This window comes from Diabrotica virgifera, chromosome 3 (assembly GCF_917563875.1).
Source record: "Diabrotica virgifera virgifera chromosome 3, PGI_DIABVI_V3a".
NCBI classification, from domain to species: domain Eukaryota; kingdom Metazoa; phylum Arthropoda; class Insecta; order Coleoptera; family Chrysomelidae; genus Diabrotica; species Diabrotica virgifera.
Genome location: NC_065445.1, coordinates 249,680,328 through 249,698,266, shown reverse-complemented (window position 1 = coordinate 249,698,266; position 17,939 = coordinate 249,680,328). Strand labels below are relative to the sequence as shown.

Sequence of the window (17,939 nt, the reverse complement as noted above, 5' to 3'; positions counted from 1 at the left end):
ACCATTCATATTGTGCGTATAAGACACGTAACGTAGCGTATAAGACACGTTACGTCTGCGTTCGGTTCATTCGAAAACAATATTTTTCGGATGTTGACAGATACGGGTCGTTTTCCCCTTTTTGTTTATGTAGGTATTTCTTTGAATTTGATACCGAGTATTTAGACCGGTCAGTATCGTCGCCCTCGCTAGCGAAATTATTCCGATTCGATTTTTTGCACAAATTTACTCAAAGAGATGTTCTTATAACATATCCACAGGGTGCCAGGCAATGCCGTGGTCGAAAAATTGTTTAAACAATCTTTTATTCAATTTTTTTAAAAATTCACAAAAATATTTTTTCATTCGAGCAATATTTTTTTTTAGATAATTTGGGTAATTCTGAGCAAAAAAGGTTTCTTGTCATTTTTCTCTAAAATTGCGAAAAATCAAGGCTTAATAACTCGATTAAAAATTATTATTATGAATTTCAATAAGTGACCAAATCAAGTTTCAAACAACTTCTTCAAGGTCCTGAAGAGATTTTTGTCATTATTTTATTACAAAGCTGTTATTTTTAACTATTAACAATTACCGCTATAGTCCAACTGTATCGTCGCCCCCGTTAGCGAAATTAGATTTTTTTGCACAAACTTACTCAAAAAGAGGTCCTTATAACACATCAACAGGGTTCCGGGCGGTGCCGTGGTCTAAAAATTGTTTAAACAATTTTTGTTAAACAAATTCACAAAAGTAATTTTTTATTAATAATTTAATTAAACCCAAATTAATAATAATTTGAGTTATTCTGGGCAAAAAAGGTCTCTTGTAATTTTTCTCTAAAATTGATTGTTGTCGAGTTATATGGCCATTTCCGCATTTTTGCAAGATATGTTTTTTGCTAAGAATAACCCAAATTATCTAAAAAAAAATCGTTCGTAATAAAAAAATTATTTTTGTGAATTTGTTTAATAAGAATTGTTAAAACAATTTTTTGACAACGGCACCGCCCGGCACCCTGTGGATGTGCTTGTTATAAGGACTCTTTTTGAGTAAGTTTGTGCAAAAACATCTAATCGAAATAGTTTCGCTAACGGGGGCGACGATACAGTTGGACTATAGCGCTAATTGTTAATAACTAAAAATAACAGCTTTGTAGTAAAATAATGACAAAAATCTCTTTGGGACCTTGAAGAAGGGGTTTGAAACTTGATTTGGTCACTTATTGAAATTCATAATAATACTTTTAATCGAGTTATTAAGCCTTGAAAATGGCCTTTTCGCATTTTTCAAATTTTTAATCGCATGTAACTCGACAACAATCAATTTTAGAGAAAAATGACAAGAGACCTTTTTTGCCCAGAATGACCCAGTTTATCTAAAAAAATATTGCTCGAAATGAAAAAAATATTTTTGTGAATTTGTTTAAAAAAAATGTTTAAACAATTTTTCGACCACGGTACCGCCCGGCACCCTGTGGATATATTATAAGGAGTTCTTTTTGAGTAAGTTTGTTTAAAAATATCGAATCGGAATAATTTCGCTAGCCGGGGCGACGATACTGCCCGGTCTAATTTAAAAAGTAGTTTTCGAGGCAATTTGTCATGTAAACATGTGTTGTGACAATAAACACATCTGCACCACACCAAACTGAAACCAACGTAAACGTTCTATGTATGATAATGTGAATGGGCAGTCCGATTGACGATCTGCAAACGCTACGTGCCGAAAACGCGACGTTCATTATAATATGACGCGACCTTTAGACCGCATGATTGCGTCTCAGTTTCTTTTATTATTATATATTATTGTAGGCAGGACTCTGGGTTATCCCGAGATGCATGAACGGAGCCGAGAAGCCGGCCAGCCTCTGTTGCTAATGCTCCGCGCAGCGCAGCAGGCGTTTTAGGAGACGCAGTCTCCAACGTTGGCATCTGGTGCCATCACACGCTCGCGCTGCCCAGAGATTTACCAACGGAGGTTAACTAGCTTCTCGGCTCCGTTGCCGTTGCGTGCATCTCGGGACAACGAATTTTAGGGTCCTGACTAAAAATAATGAAAAAACTAAAAGTGCGAATTTTGTCATGAAATTTGGTATTTGGGGTTAGAATAATATTTGGAACAACTTGTTCAAATAACTTTTTCCGATATTTGTAACGCAAAGCAAAATATCGGTAATTTATCATGTTTTTGGATTCGCAGTAGGCCGCGTTTGGAATTAAAAAAAATCAGTTGAGTATCTTAAAAAATGTGAACCTTCAACCTGTATGGACTGCAAAACTTCAAATCTGTATTTATTTTGATATGCATATCTACTTACAAAGATGGAATTATTAACAAATAAATGACACAAACTTTGGTATTAAACTTTTACTATTAGACTAATTATTTTTAAAATGATATGATATTATGAAATTATGAATTATGATGATACTATGAAATGTAAATAAAAAATGGTCAAAAAATGGGGCCTTACATTAAATTTTTTGGCGCTTTTTTTTGCTAGTGCAAATTTGTCTAGATATTTTAGAGTTATAGGTATAGCCTCCCCTATTGTAAAAATCACGAGCCGCCACTGCTCTCTGTCATAAAGACTATGATCTCGAATCTCGTCACTTCTCGTTCGGTATCTCTTTGTGTTTCCTCTAATTCTTCTGAGTGTTCTTATTTGTGCTGTTTTCAGCACTCCCTGTGGTTTGGCTGTGTTGGGTCTTGATTCTTGATCACAGTTAATGTGTTGCTTACGCATTATAGAATTATTAAGGCGTCATGCTAATCTATTTTTTCTTCTTCTAGGGCACTACAGCCCAAATTGAGCCTTGGCCTCCTTTATTTTTTGCCTCCACCCTTGCTTGTCTGTGGCTGCTCTTCTCCATACACGGACTCCTAAAAGGGCTTGTGCGTCGCTGTTTACTGTGTCTTCCCAGCGCTTTCTTGGCTTTCCAAGCGGTCTCTTTCTCTGAATTCTAGCACTCAGTGCTCTCTTTGGTAGCCTATCCTCTCCCATTTTTATCACGCTATTGCGCTAATCTATTTGCTTTTTTTAATTGACTCTTACTTCTTTTTAATGTCCAGAAAAGATACGCCATCTTTACAGTTCACAAGAAAGTAAAAACAGTACCAAGCAGACACACAAAATAAAAAGAAACAATCTTCTTCTTGCTTGGAAGGGAGGGCGGATTAGATAGTTTGGAGCATTGGGGCGCGGTAAAGTGATTCCTGCTTCTTTACGTGCCATATTAGAATTATCCGACGTTGGCGATCAGCATTGCGAAGGCTTCTAGATCTTCTGCAATATTGAATAATTGTCCTGCATTTGACATCTGAGTTCATTCACGAATGTTTTTTAACCAACACACTTGTTTTCTTTCTACACCTTTACGACCCTCTATTTTGCCTGTAAGGATCAGTTGTAATATTTTATATCGACTTTTTCTCACTATATGTCCCAGATAAGACATTTTTCGATGTTTAACAGTCTTTAGCAGTTCCCTATCTTTGTTGACCCTTCTTAGTACCTGCTTGGATGAGTTAATCCTAGATTCCTGCTTACATGATTCAATGAATTGTATCAGTCGAATGTCATTCTCAAGGATTTTGCAAGTCTCTCTGGCTGGGTTAAACACTATTGCTTCCCATTCTGTATCTTCTTCCTTTATTGATGCTCTTTATTACTTCATCCATGATTATATTAAATAGCATTTGGCTTAGTGAATCATCCTGATTATTCCATTACCTGTAATTACAGGTTCCTTAGGTATCTATTCTGACTGCCATCTTATTGTTTTAATAGGAGTCTTCAATTTCTTTCAATTGTTTTCTCTTTTATATAGAGTGTAAACTTATTAGATGGATATAAACATTCAAACACTTTTTGATGATAGACCATGTGTCTCCCAGAGGCAAAAGATAAACAAACGAATAAAAAAAAGAGATCACTTCAGGCATAGTTGTTCACGCAACAAAAATAAAGAAAAAGGAAAAAATATCAAAAAAACATAAATTATTTGCAGAAAACGAAAGTCTATACTCGATATAATCACAATTTACTAAGATACATAATGTATATACCTCAGGTAGAATACCATCAAACCGGTTAAAGTCAACAGTCTCCAAATTAACAAAAACACTAATTCATCACAATGGGATGACCATCGAATAATAATTCTGATAGCTCACCACCTTAAAACGTTTCCCAGAATCATATAAACAAGAATTTTTAGCAGTAAAGCGAATTTTTACCAATATAGGGAATACCATTTAAATAAAACTCATACAGAATTCAATGTAGGGTTAAAAAAGAAGACAGAACACCTTTGAGGAACCGCTGAGTAAACCTTATATCGACTTATTTCCATCTGTTTGGATCATTGTATTTTGAAGGATCAATATTTTAATGACTCCTTATTAGAAGCCTCCAATATAAGATGTATTGACTAACAAGTTTCAAATTTATGTCAACAGCATTGCGCAAAATAATTATGTTAAAAACAAAACAATTTTAAAATGTAATTACTTGATTTGAGAGTGATAATAACAATAAACGCTGTATAAGTCCTTGTATGTTGATGTTTTAGGTAATTTAAAAAACAATTAAGAACATCTTCGGACAAACATGGACAAAGCAATTATTTTGGGAAATTATATCGATATTTAGAGTTAATTAAAAGTGTTGGTTATTTGTATATTAATAAGGAGATGTTAATATTTTAATCGTAATAGAACTATTTAAAGGAAGTTAGAAGATTCAGACTATCGTACAAAAGCTGCATTTTATGAAAAATCACTACATATGTGTAAAATATGAAGATAATAGGCCAGAGTCTATAATTTTTTAAATAAAAAAGTACTAGCAGGAAGGAAATCATTGTAAAATATTACAAAAATTAAAAGAAAAACTGGTGAAAACTTATCTTTTTAAATCCCAAACACAGTGAACAATTTTTTGATTTAACATATTAATTTTTCGCCTTATTTTGATTTAAATCGAAAATCAGAAACCGCAATAAACTGTTTTTTACACATATAAAACCCACACTCGCTCCAGTTTCAAAATCAGATCACCCGTAATATATTTTTCCTTTAATTTTTGTTGTTTTCTTCCATTCTCCTGTTCCTATTTTTTAAACTTTTTAACATTTTTCATGGCTTTGGCCATGGTCTATAAGCAAAAGAAGAAGATAACCAGATTTTTTGAATAAACGAATTAAAATTACATTGTTAACTACTTTCAATTACATTACAAGATTAACTCGCATAAATATAGGATCGATCAGCTAGCCTGTGCTAGTTGTCAGCCAGAAATCGTTTAAATTTGGAATATTATCCTAGATGCGCCCGGTCATTTCTACCGGATTTTTCCAAAATATTATATGGCGAGATTTTTAGATTTACTCTGACGGGATGAAATCTTATTAATGCTTATTTTGGGTTATTTTTAATGTGCCACACAAAGATGTTTTCAGGTAGTTTCAATATTTACGTCGATGAAGGAACGTATATTTATAATTAAATCTTCAGGTATTAATTCTCACCGGGCCGTTTTGACAACAACGAATGTTTCTACGGAATACGGAACAAATTGTGTGTTTGAATTGATAAAGTTCTACTTAAAAAGTTATTTTCATCTATCCTTAGTATATTTTGGTAAGTATCTGTTATAATATAACTGTAATAAAATAATAGCATAAACCTTAAAATTTTTCCCAGTGAATAATTTGTAAATAGTAATTATTTGTGCACAGGGCAAATATGTCCATTTAAGTAATTTCTTAGGTATTGGGTGAGCTAAGTAAGGCTAAGATTTTTCAAAATTAATTATATCAATAAAAAAATTAATTTTCTTCCTAAGTAAACTATCTTATTAGAAAATGTATACATTAAAATAAATTCATCTCTATCAACTGTATTTTTTTGCAATTCCAATTTGCCTAGTGTCTGTGATTTGAACACTACTATCTCTGAAACTGTTTTTTCGTGACAGGTCTAAGTTAAATATCATGCACGGTGTTTCATTAATAATTGGACATATTTTAACTGTAGATTCCGCGGCTAAAATATTACGGTTTAACTCAATTCTCCTCATCCGAACATGTTGCCTAAGGGAGCTAGAATTTTTTGAAGATGGCATCTTTAAATTAGATTTTTCTAAATACCCCCAGAACGCTTATATTCAGAAAAACGAAAACTGGTGTGCTTATTTATCTTCCAGAAATAAATCGATTACATCAATTTAGAATTTCTAGTACCGGTTATAGACTTCTTCTTCTTCTTCTTCGTCTTCTTCTTTTTCTTCTTCTTCTTCTTCTTCTTCTTCTTCTTCTTCTTCTTCTTCTTCTTCAACGGCACTACAGCAAAAATTAAGCCTTGGCCTCCTTTATTTTTTGCCTTCACCCCTGACTTGTCTGTGGCTGCTCTTCTCCATACACGGACTCCTAAAAGGGCTTGTGCGCGCTGTTTACTGTTCTTCCCAGCGCTTTCTTGGCTTTCCAACCGGTCTCTTTCCCTGCATTCTAGCATTCAGTGCTCTTCTTGGTAGCCTATCCTCTCACATTCTTATCACATGTCCGGCCCATTGCAATCTTTGTATTCTAATGAAGTCTGACAGGGGTGCTTCCTTATAAAGTTGATAAAGTTCGTTGTTGTATCGACCTCTGAAGATACCTTTTTCCGTCACAGGTCCTAGAATTCTCCTCAGTACTTTCCTTTCGAATGTGTCTAGTTTGTTTTTGGATGTTTCTTTCAGGACCCAGGCTTCACTGCCATAGCATGTTATTGGTCGAATTAAAGTTTTATAGATTCTCATCTTTGTATTTCGGTGGACACTTTTAGACCGAAATATATGGGAGAGGGCAAAATAAGCTCTGTTTGCCTGCGTTATTCTCTTCCGTATTTCTCCATCTTCTGATCCGTCGGCATATATTTCTACTCCCAGGTATGTAAACTTTCCAACCTTTTCAATGTCATCTTCATGTATAATGTTTTGTGGGACTATATTTCTTCTCGTCTGAGTGATTATTTTTGTTTTTTCTCTGTTAATTTCCAGACCTAGCATTTTTGTTTCTGTTTTTAACTCTGCGTATGTTTCATGTGCTCCTGTTGATGTTCTACTCATAATATGAATATCATCGGCATAAGCGGCCAGTTGAACCGTTCGGTTGGTCAGTAGATTTCCTCGTCCAGTTTGCATTTGCCTAACCGCATACTCCAGTGCCAGGTTAAACAATGTTGGGGCCAGCCCATCTCCCTGTTTTAGTCCCTGCGAAATGTTAAAAAAGTCTGTCCGGTGGTTTTGTATTCGTACACATGCCTGAGTTTCATCGATTGTGGCTTTAATGAGTCTTATTAGCTTGTGTGGTATTGCCAATTTAGCCAATATATATTATAGTTTGTTCCTTTTGACTGAGTCATATGCCTTTTTGAAGTCTACAAACGTTGTGAACATCAATAACGTGTCCCATGATTTGCTCAAGATCTGTTTGACTGTAAATATTTGATCCAGTGTCGATCTTCCCCATCGGAAGCCCGTCTAATATTCTCCAATAATATTTTCTGCTAGTGATTGGAGCCGCTGGTTTCTAATATACGTGAGGACTTTATATGCTGTACATATGAGAGATTTCACGGTAGTTTTTGCACTGGAGTTTGTTTCCTTTTTTATAGATCGGGCATACTATACTTTTCTTCCAGTCGTCGGGTATTTTCTTTTCTTGCCATATGTCTTTGATGAGCGCGTGGATGTGACTTGCTAGGTTGATTCGCCACCTACCTTATACAGTTCTTCTGGTATTTCATCAACTTCCGGAGCTTTATTGTTTTTCTGGGCCTTAATAGCTTCTAGAACTTCCTCTATAGTTGGAGCTTCTACTCCATTATCTACATCATTCTATTCTACGTAGTTCATACCCAGGTTCATACTCAATTCTCCTCATCCGAACATGCTGCCTAGAAAAGAGCTAGAACTCTTTGAAGATGGCGTCTTGAAATTAGATTTTTTTAAATGCCTCCAGAACGCTTCTATTTAGAAAAACGAAAACTGGTGTGCTTATTTATCTTCCAGAAATAAATCGATTCCATCAATTTAGAATTTCTAGTACCGGTTATAGACGTCCTTATTTTATTGCATAACTTTTTAATATCTAACTTTTAAGCATTTTTGACACTGGATTATTAAATTCTGAGGTATTCTATTACTAAAAGGCACTCTTGCACTAAGTTAGTAGGGTACACATTTTTCTAAAAAAATCGATATTTAAAAATTTTTCATTTTTTGAATTCAAAATTTTTTTTCAAAAAGAACGGTGAATTTTACCGACATAAACCAATAGTAACTCTCAGTACCTACTCGAATACCTCATCATTGATTAAACTAGTAACAAAAATGCTTAAAAATTAAAAGCAAAAAAGTTGTGCGATTAAAGTAACCGTTGCCCTACCCAAAATGGACCCAGAAATTCTCAATTGATGGAATCAATTTTTCTCTGGAAGATAAATAAGCGTACCACTTTTCGTTTTTCTAAATAGAAGCGTTCTGAAGGTATTTAAAAGAAACTCTGATGGCAGAATAAGTAAAAACTTCGTTTGTATAATGGTATAAAAAGTTTATTGAAAAACTATTAAAAAGTCATCCAAAAGGATTGGCAAAACGTTTTCAATCTAGATCAGATCATCTTCAGTGCGTTCTGCCTAGTACTCGTACATGAAACTAGCAACCTTGTAGAATAGGTGACATCGAGAAATATGATTTACATTTTTAAAAGATGATGTTAGTGGCGACTTTAAGTTGATGTTAAGCGATAAAATTTAAGAGTGTTCAAAGGGCAACATGATTCACTGCTCCATGGTAACGTGTAGTACTTGCCAGTTAGATGGACACAGACCAACCTAGAACTCTTTAGCGACGTATTAGTATAATATTATTATAATATGTAGGGATTACCGTCGAAGGCCAATATGATCAACCAAAAAAGAAGATGTATTTGGTGATGTTTCTAGTGATTTCTTGGGTGTGAATCTGTCTTTTAAGTTTACTCCTCTTGGTTTAAAAAAACCATAATTATAATGCGCATTTTAACCAACTGCGTTAAGTCGTAATATTTTTAGCCCAGGAATCTACAGTTCAAATATTTCTAATTATTAATGAAACACACTGCATAATATTTGACTTAGATCTGTCACGATAGAACTGTTTCAGAGAGATAGTAGTGTTCAAATAACAGTAAAAGTGGAAGATAAAATAGACAATATACAGAGATGAATTTATTTTAATATTAATAAATTTTGCAATAAGATAGTTTGCTTTGGAATCAAATAATTTTTTTAGTGGAATAACTAATCTAAGGAAATCTTAGGCTTATTCACTCATCAATATACTTTAGAGTTGGCACAAATGGACATTTGGCCAGGTGAATTGGGTTAAGCTGTAATACTTTTAGATCAGAAATCTTTAGTTACAATATTTCCAATTATTAATGAAACACCCTGTATTTATATGGAATTTATAGTTAAGAAAAAGTTATTTAAAGAAATATGTATCAAAAATCTATAACTAACAAGTAATTGGATTTCGTAAGTCCTAGGTTTTCACCCAAAGTAATCGAAAGTAGAACTGGAAGTCGATCTTTGAACGCTTCGTGTAACTTTGCGCCGATGGATAAACGATTTTACTCATTTTGAGTCATTTTTACTAAACTGTGGGTCATCATTGTTTAAACAGAAATGACTTCTAAACCGAAACTAAAGATTCAAACTCAACTTTTCAATACATTTCGATTGATGTGTTACATGTAATATTTCTAAAATTTTACATTTTTTCTCATCTTGCTAAGGCACGTCGAATGATATATCGCTTATACTACTTAAAACAGTACTTACGGTTGCAACTCTAAAACCTAAAGTCCGATGTCAAATTTCTTATTTTCAATATTATCCTTGGGTTATAAGCTTTCATTCGACACCTCATTTGTCATTCTATCTGTATTAATAACGGATAAGAAAGACAGACGTGCAGAAAGTCATGAAACCGGAAGTATATATTTGTTCTCTTCTTGCGAAGTCGCGTCGAATAATACATATATGTATTGTACTATTCCGGTGACTTTAAAACAGTACTTCTGGTCGCATTTCTAAAACCGGAAGTCCTAGGTCAAGTTTCTCACATTTAGTACCATCCTTGGATTCTAAGCTTTCTTTCGACACCTCAATTTGTCATTCTGGCTGGTATAGTGGAGGACTTCTATTCGCGGTCGGACGGACAGACAGCCTAGGTCAAATTTCTCACCTTTAGTACTATCCTTGGATTATAAGCTTTCATTTGACATCTCATTTGTCATTCTACTTGGTAAAATGACGTAGGAGTTATATTCGCGGTCAGACGGACAGACAGCGTAGGTAAAATTTCTAACCTTTATTACCATTCTTGGATTATAAGCTTGCATTTGACACCTCATTTGTCATTATACCTGGTAAAATGACGGAGGAGTTATATTCTCGGTCGGACGGACAGATGGACAGACAGCCTAGGTCAAAATTCTCACCTTTATTACCATCATTAGATTATAAGCTTTCATTTGACATCTCATTTGTCATTCTACCTGATACAATGACGTAGGAGTTATATTCGCGGTCGGACAGACAGACAGTCTAGATTAAATTTCTCACCTTTAGTAGCATCCTTGGATTATAAGCTTTCATTTGACACCTCATTTGCCATTCTACCTGGTACAATGACGTATTAGTTATATTCGCGGTCGGACAGACAGACAGCCTATATCAAATTTCTTACCTTTAGTACCATCCTTGGATTATAAGCTTTCATTTGGCACCTCATTTGTCATTCTAGCTGGTATAAGGACGGAGGAGTTATATTCGCGGTCGGACAGACCGACGGTCAGACAGCCTACATAAAATTTCTCACGTTTAATACCATCCTTGGATTATAAGCTTTCATTTGACACCTCATTTGTCATTCTAGCTGGTATATTGACGGAGGAGTTGTGCTCACAGACAAACAGACAGACAGACAGACAGACAGACGGACTTGGATAATTCAAAGTTTTCACATTTTTTCAAAATTGGGTGAAAACAACAAGTTGTTAGCGGGTTAGGTTTTCTATGTTCAAAACTGAGTGTCGATTTACGTGGCCTCAATCTTGTAGGCAATAGGCTTTTAGTAGAAAAAATCTGGGTATTTTTACCCACGGGATATCAAATTCAGACTATTTTGTGTGTTCTTATAGTTTGTGCATTGTGTGTTATTAGTTATTATAAATATGTTTGTATAATGTGTGTTATGTATGTATGTATGATGTATAATTGTAGATGTTATGTCTCTGGCTTTTTACTAAACCGCTATTATTGGTATATTCTTGCTGTTGTCTTCTTCTTTTAGTATTAGCAACGAAAACCTGCGACCTTCTGCCGATGGGTTTGCTAAGTATTTTTCTTCATGAAGTAAGATGACAACTGCTTCTTTGATTTTTTATTGTAAATTATTATTATAAATTTACATTTAAATTATTATTAAACATTTTTACTGACCCAAATTGTTTTTACCCTATATTACAATCTTCTTCACCGACCTCCTAGAAACAAGGAATTACAAAAGCCATGTCAGAAAGAAATCTTCAAGAAAGAGACTGGCTAGATCAACAGGCTTGGCGATTGGGTACAGGAAGGCGTAGAACGCTATAGAACCGGTTATATGTATGTGTACAATCTTCTTCTTACGGTACCGTATCCTTAAGGACGTTGGCCATTACATTTGCCCATTTAATCTTATTTGCAGCCGCCCTGAATAGTTCTATGGAGGTCATATTCGTCCATTGTCGTAGGTTTTTAAGCCAAAAATTGTGTGTTCTTCCTGGTTCTTTTTTGTTATTGTCTTTGCCTTCAAGTTGTAGCAGTTCACACTTTTGATTTCTTACGATGTGACCAAAATATTGTCTTTTCCGTTCTTTTATTATAAGCATAAGCTCTCTTTCCTTGTTCATAATCCGCAACACTTCCGCATTTGTCGTATGGCTCATGTAGGATATTCTGAGCATTTTACGGTACACCAGAGTTCGAATGCATGGATTCTTTTTTGTAAGGCTTTTGTCATTGTCCAGGCTTCAACACCATAGAGCAAGGTGGAGAACACATAGCACTTAAGTATTTTAGTTGTCAATGAGATATCTAGCTGGCGGTTGCATAGAACTTTTTTGCATTTTATAAAACACTGTACGTGCCTTTTCCAGGCGTGTTCTGATCTCTAGTGAGTGGTCCCAAGTTTCATCAAGGTTACTTCCAAGGTACGTTATCTTTCTTACTTTTTGTTACTCTTTCCAGCTCTGTTCCGTCGAGATTGACCTTCACCCTTCTGTTTTGGTGCTTGCTGATGACCATCGTTTTTGTTTCTTTGTGTTTAATTTCATTCCAAATTCTCTACAGGCTGTCGTTACTCGGTCCATTAGGCGTTGCAGTGCTTCACCATTATCTGCCAGAATAGCCGTGTCATTAGCGTATCGCTGGTTATTTATACATTCCCCGTTTATAATTATTATACCATCCGAGGTACCTTTCAAAGTTTTCTTAAATATCTTCTCAGAGTAAACGTTGAACAGCAAAGGTGACAGGACACATCCTATATTACAATAATAATTATTAATCTTGTTACAGGTTTAACTAAGATGGCAACTATTGTAAATTCCACCGTAATTCCAAAAAACTCTACAAATTTTTATCATTTCCTGTTTACAGAAATTGCAGGTGAGTTATGTAGATTTAAAATAATAATTTTGTAGTGTTGTATGATAATGCTATCTAAATCTGAATAGAATGTGGATACATTATAAATATTATGTAAGTGGATACATACCCACCAATAGGGAAATTCCTGTTTACTATTTGATTCTACGTTAAAATCATTTGCCTGGTGAGCATATATTTTATCATCAGAGGTAACTTACGGATCATACTTACAATCAAATTCTTAAAAAAATGGTTTTAATCATGCAAACATGGCACTATTTGATGGATTCGACCGTTACTTGATGGAAGTTCATTTTATCTAACAATAAAACACTGAATACGTTAGTTTTCTATACTTCCACACAATTTATTACAACTATGTGACTGTTAGAACTAACCCTTTTCAGTGTTTTATTGTTAGATGCCACTATTTCTTATATGGACGGAGGGAATTTGAGAGGAGAGCCTGTATTTGAGCCTAAGCCGTTTGTTAGAGTTTTAAAATTGTGCCATCCGATAAAGGTTAACCCAGAATAAGCGACCTTGATGACCTTGACCCACAATTTTTAAGGTTTATAGGTTAAGTTTAATATGCCTGCAGTTATATTGTAACATTCTAACTACCTTTTAACTATGGGAGCCAACTGTTTAAGGCTTCCACTCAGTTACTCAATTGTAAGTTCTTCCTCTTCGAGTACCTTGATCAAATTTTAGGCGTGTGTAGCCTTCCATGACAATGTGCCGATGTTGTTCTCGATCTTGAGCATATAAAAATTAATCTGCTGATAAGCTAGTTCATAGATGAAGGTTTCTAAGCTTTGAATATTTCTTCCTACCAATTTCTCTGTTTCCCTCGATCTTTCCGTTGAGTATTAACTACAGTATCCAGTATCTGCTACCTTTCATTATTATCATCATCATCCAGCCTTCTGCATCCAAAGTTGAACATAGGCCTCCCCTAATTTCTTCCAGTTTTGTCGATCTTGGGCTTTCTGCAACCAATTCCCAGCAATATTTTGACGTCGTCTGTCCATCGTGTAGGTGGTCTACCTCTACTTCTTCTGTCTTCTCTTGGTCTTCACACTGTAATTTTTAAGGTCCACCTCCCGTCCTTCATTCTGGCTACATGGCCCGCCCAATTCCACTTCCGCCATGCTACTTGCTCTATTACATTTGTGACGCCTGTGCTTCTTCTGATTTCTTCGATTCTGACCCTATCTCTGAGAGACAGTCCAAGTAGTGACCGTTCCATTCTTCTTTAGGTCACTCTAATTTTCGTTGCTGTGACCTGGGTTAACGATAAAGTTTCGGCACCGTAAGTCATGACTGGAAGCACACATTGGTTGAACGTCTTCCTTTTCAAATAATTTGGCAAGTTGCTCTTGAAGATGTCTGATAGAGCTCCATATGCGGCCCATGCTAAGGTGATCCTTCTCTGTAATTCGGCAGTTTGATTGTCAGTAAGCATAGTTCTAATCTCTTTTAAGTTGTCTGTTATAAGAACTATGTCGTCTGCGATTCGTAGGTGGGAGAACCTTTCACGGTCGACATTTATTCCTTTGGCGTCCCACTCCAATTGTTTGAAAGCATGTTTAAGTACTACCGTAAAGAGTTTGGGAGATAACGTGTCTCCCTGTCTAATTCCTTGTTTGATTTTTATAGATTTGGTATCTTTGTGTAGTCGGACGGTCATGGTTGCATTATTGTATATGTACGCTATCAGTTTGGAGTACCGATAATCTATATGAATTTCCTCCAATGCTCTCATTATGCTGGTAATTTCTATCGTATCAAATGCTTTGCGAAAGTCTACTAAAGCCAGGACCAACGGTCGGTTGTATTCGATAGATTTTTCTATAATTCCTTTTATGCAGTGTAGGTGATCGTTAGTGCCAAAGTTTTGTGCCTAAATCCCACCTGTTCTCTAGGTTGGTAAAAATCCAATTTTGTTTCCAGTCTATTTGTTATTATTCTTGTGAATAACTTGTAGAGGTGGTCTAATAGGCTTATGGGCCGGTAATTCTCGAGGTCTGTTGGATCGCCCTTTTTGTATAATAAGATGGTAAGTGCACTGTGCCATCTTGTAGGTGTTTCACTTTGGTGCAGACATAAGTTGAACAATTCCCTTATGTTGTTTAAAAGTCTGTCTCCTCCAATCTTTACGGCTTCTATAACGATATTGTCTTTTCCCGAAGCTTTATTTCTTTTCATTTTTTCCAATGCGTTCCTGATTTCGTCTGTTGATATATGAGGCATCAATTCCGATTCTTGGTTGACTAACCTTTTTCCTGAATCTTCTAGTGGCTCATCATGGTTTTGTTGGCTGTTGTATAGTTCTGTATAGAAGTCTTCTACTACCCTTAATAATTCATCTCTGTTGATGATGATATTTCCATCTCTATCTTTTAATTTCGTTATTTCTTTTTTGCCGTTTGTTAATTGTCTTCTTACATCTTTGACGCTCTTGTTATCTTCAATTGATAGTTAAATTTGTTCGTTTTTATATTTTCGGTTGTCCGTCCTAATAGATTTTTGTATTCTTTTACTTATCTCTCTTCATGATGTTCTTTACTTCTATTACTTTGCATTTTTCTCCGCTCATTTTCTCCTTACATTATATGCTCCAAATATTCAAATTTTCTATTTTTTACCATCTTGGTCAAGTCACCTTCGCCTTGACCTATTCCTTTTAAGACTTTTATGTTTGAAATATGTTGAACCCATGATATTTTGAGCATTCTTCGATATGACCATGTCTCGAAGACTTCTAATTTGTTCATCCCATAAACTTTCATGATCCAGGTTTCATATCCATATTACAGTAATACAGGATACACATAACCTTTTAGGAACTTGATACTTAGTTTTAGGTTCAGCTGAGAATTGCATATAGGTCTGGATCCCGCGTATGAAAAAAAAGTTGATTAATAGCAAGCTGAAAATTTGTTAATAGCTTAAGGGTGTCTAGTCGAATAAACTTTGATATATGGGAACACTGAAACAGGGGTAGTTTTAATTGTGGAACACGTTAAAAATTTGGAACGGTCACAGCACGAAAACGGCACATTTATTTTGTCCGACAGAACAGATTTAAACTCTCCGAACAGAGATTAAACTCTCATGAAAAAATCAGACTGCTATTTATTACCTGTCATAATTCCTGTCATTTGACATATTCTACATGTTCCACTCATTAAAACGCCCATTTGGTGATAAATAGCAGTCTGATTTTTCAATGAGAGTTTAATCTCTGTTCGAAGAGTTTAAGTCTGTTCTGTCGGACAAAATAAATGTGCCGTTTTCGTGCTGTGACCGTTCCAAATTTTTAACCTGTTCCACAATTAAAACTACCCCTGTTCCAGTGTTCACACATATCAAAGTTTATTGGACTAGACACCCTTAAGCTATTAACAAATTTTCAGCTTGCTATTAATCAACTTTTTTTTCATACGCGGTATCCAGACCTAATAGTATAGATTAAAGTTCCATAAATACTCTTCTTGCAATTTCTATACGAGTTTTAATTTCTTCATCAGGATTTAGTGTCTCATTTTTACAAGGTTAAACTTCACCTAGCTGTTTATTGGATAAATATTATTGGATATTTATGTAATTTAGCATGTTAACAATTTCACAAATCAAGGGGTGCCCGATCTAACCAAGGGGTGAACGAATTTTGTTTTAAATGTAATTAATAATTAATAATTAATAATTAATAATTAATAATTAATAATTAATAATTAATAATTAATAATTAATAATTAATAATTAATAATTAATAATTAATAATTAATAATTAATAAAAAATAATTAATAATTAATAATTAATAATTAATAATTAATAATTAATAATTAATAATTAATAATTAATAATTAATAATTAATAATTAATAATTAATAATTAATAATTAATAATTAATAATTATTAATTATTAATTATTAATTATTAATTATTAATTATTAATTATTAATTAATAATTATAAATTATTAATTATTTATTAATGATTAATAATTAATAATTAATAATTAATAATAATTAATTAATAGTTAATAATTAATAATTAATAATTAATAATTAATAATTAATAATTAATATTTAATAATTAATAATAATTAATAATTAATAATAATAATTAATAATTATTAATTAATAATTAATAATTAATAATTAATAATTAATAATTATTAATTATTAATTAATAATTAATAATTAATAATTAATAATTAATAATTAATAATTAATCATTAATAATTAATAATTAATTAATAATTAATAATTAATCATTAATTAATAATTAATAATTAATAATTAATAATTAATAATTAATAATTAATAATTAATAATTAATAATTAATAATTAATAATTAATAATTAATAATTAATAATTAATAATTAATAATTAATAATTAATAATTAATAATTAATAATTAATAATTAATAATTAATAATTAATAATTAATAATTAATAATTAATAATTAATTAATAAATGAAATAATCATAATGAATAAAAATTAATAATAAAAAAATGACTTTTTTTATAAATTAAAAAAATTTAAAACTGAAAATGAATAATGGTCAAATCAAGATCAGAACTTAATGTTAATCTAGCATATATTACACAGCCCAACAAAAAAAAATTTTTGTCTTGCTGCCGAAAAAAAATCAACTGATTTTATTTAATTCATCTGTGCTGATTCCAAAAATACAAACCTTTTCTTTGCATCAGCTCTAGTTTTCGAGAAATAACATATTTATCAAATACTTAAATATTCTTACATTTCTGTAAATTCCACCACTATAATTGCAATATTTTTTTTTTTTTTTTTTTTTTTTTTTCATATTTTTGGAGGTGGGTGGGAAATCTTCTTAAGATACCGGTCTTATGCCTGGTTATGTGGGATTCCCTCGCCGCCGCTGAGATGGCTGCACAGCTCACCACGTGTGGTACGCTGAGCCGCAATCCCCGCCGGGGCAAGAACCTACCCACTAAAAACCCTCCGTCCTCTCAACCAAACATACTTGTGATCTGGGAATGCAGGCCGGGATCCGCTCTGGTGGGGGCATATCTGCGACACTGCATTCACCTCACGTCTCATTAAATATCTACAATGTTACATTTATATACATACACAGTTCGACTTAATTGCCACATATATACACACATATATACATATACACACATATACACATATATACACACGCATATCCTTTTTATGGACGTAGTTGTC

The 17,939-nt window shown here is 33.5% G+C and overlaps 1 protein-coding gene across 5 annotated transcripts in view; it reads left to right on the top strand.

Moving 5' to 3' along the window:
- LOC114340630 (elongation of very long chain fatty acids protein) overlaps positions 1-17,939 on the top strand; it is a 225,357-nt gene that overhangs the window by 141,377 nt on the left and 66,041 nt on the right. For all 5 annotated transcript variants that reach the window (XM_050646076.1, XM_050646075.1, XM_050646077.1 and 2 more), the window contains exon 2: positions 12,637-12,726. In XM_050646076.1, coding sequence (XP_050502033.1) covers positions 12,648-12,726 — 79 coding nt within the window. In that variant the 5' untranslated portion in view covers positions 12,637-12,647. The remainder of the gene's footprint in view (positions 1-12,636; positions 12,727-17,939) is intronic.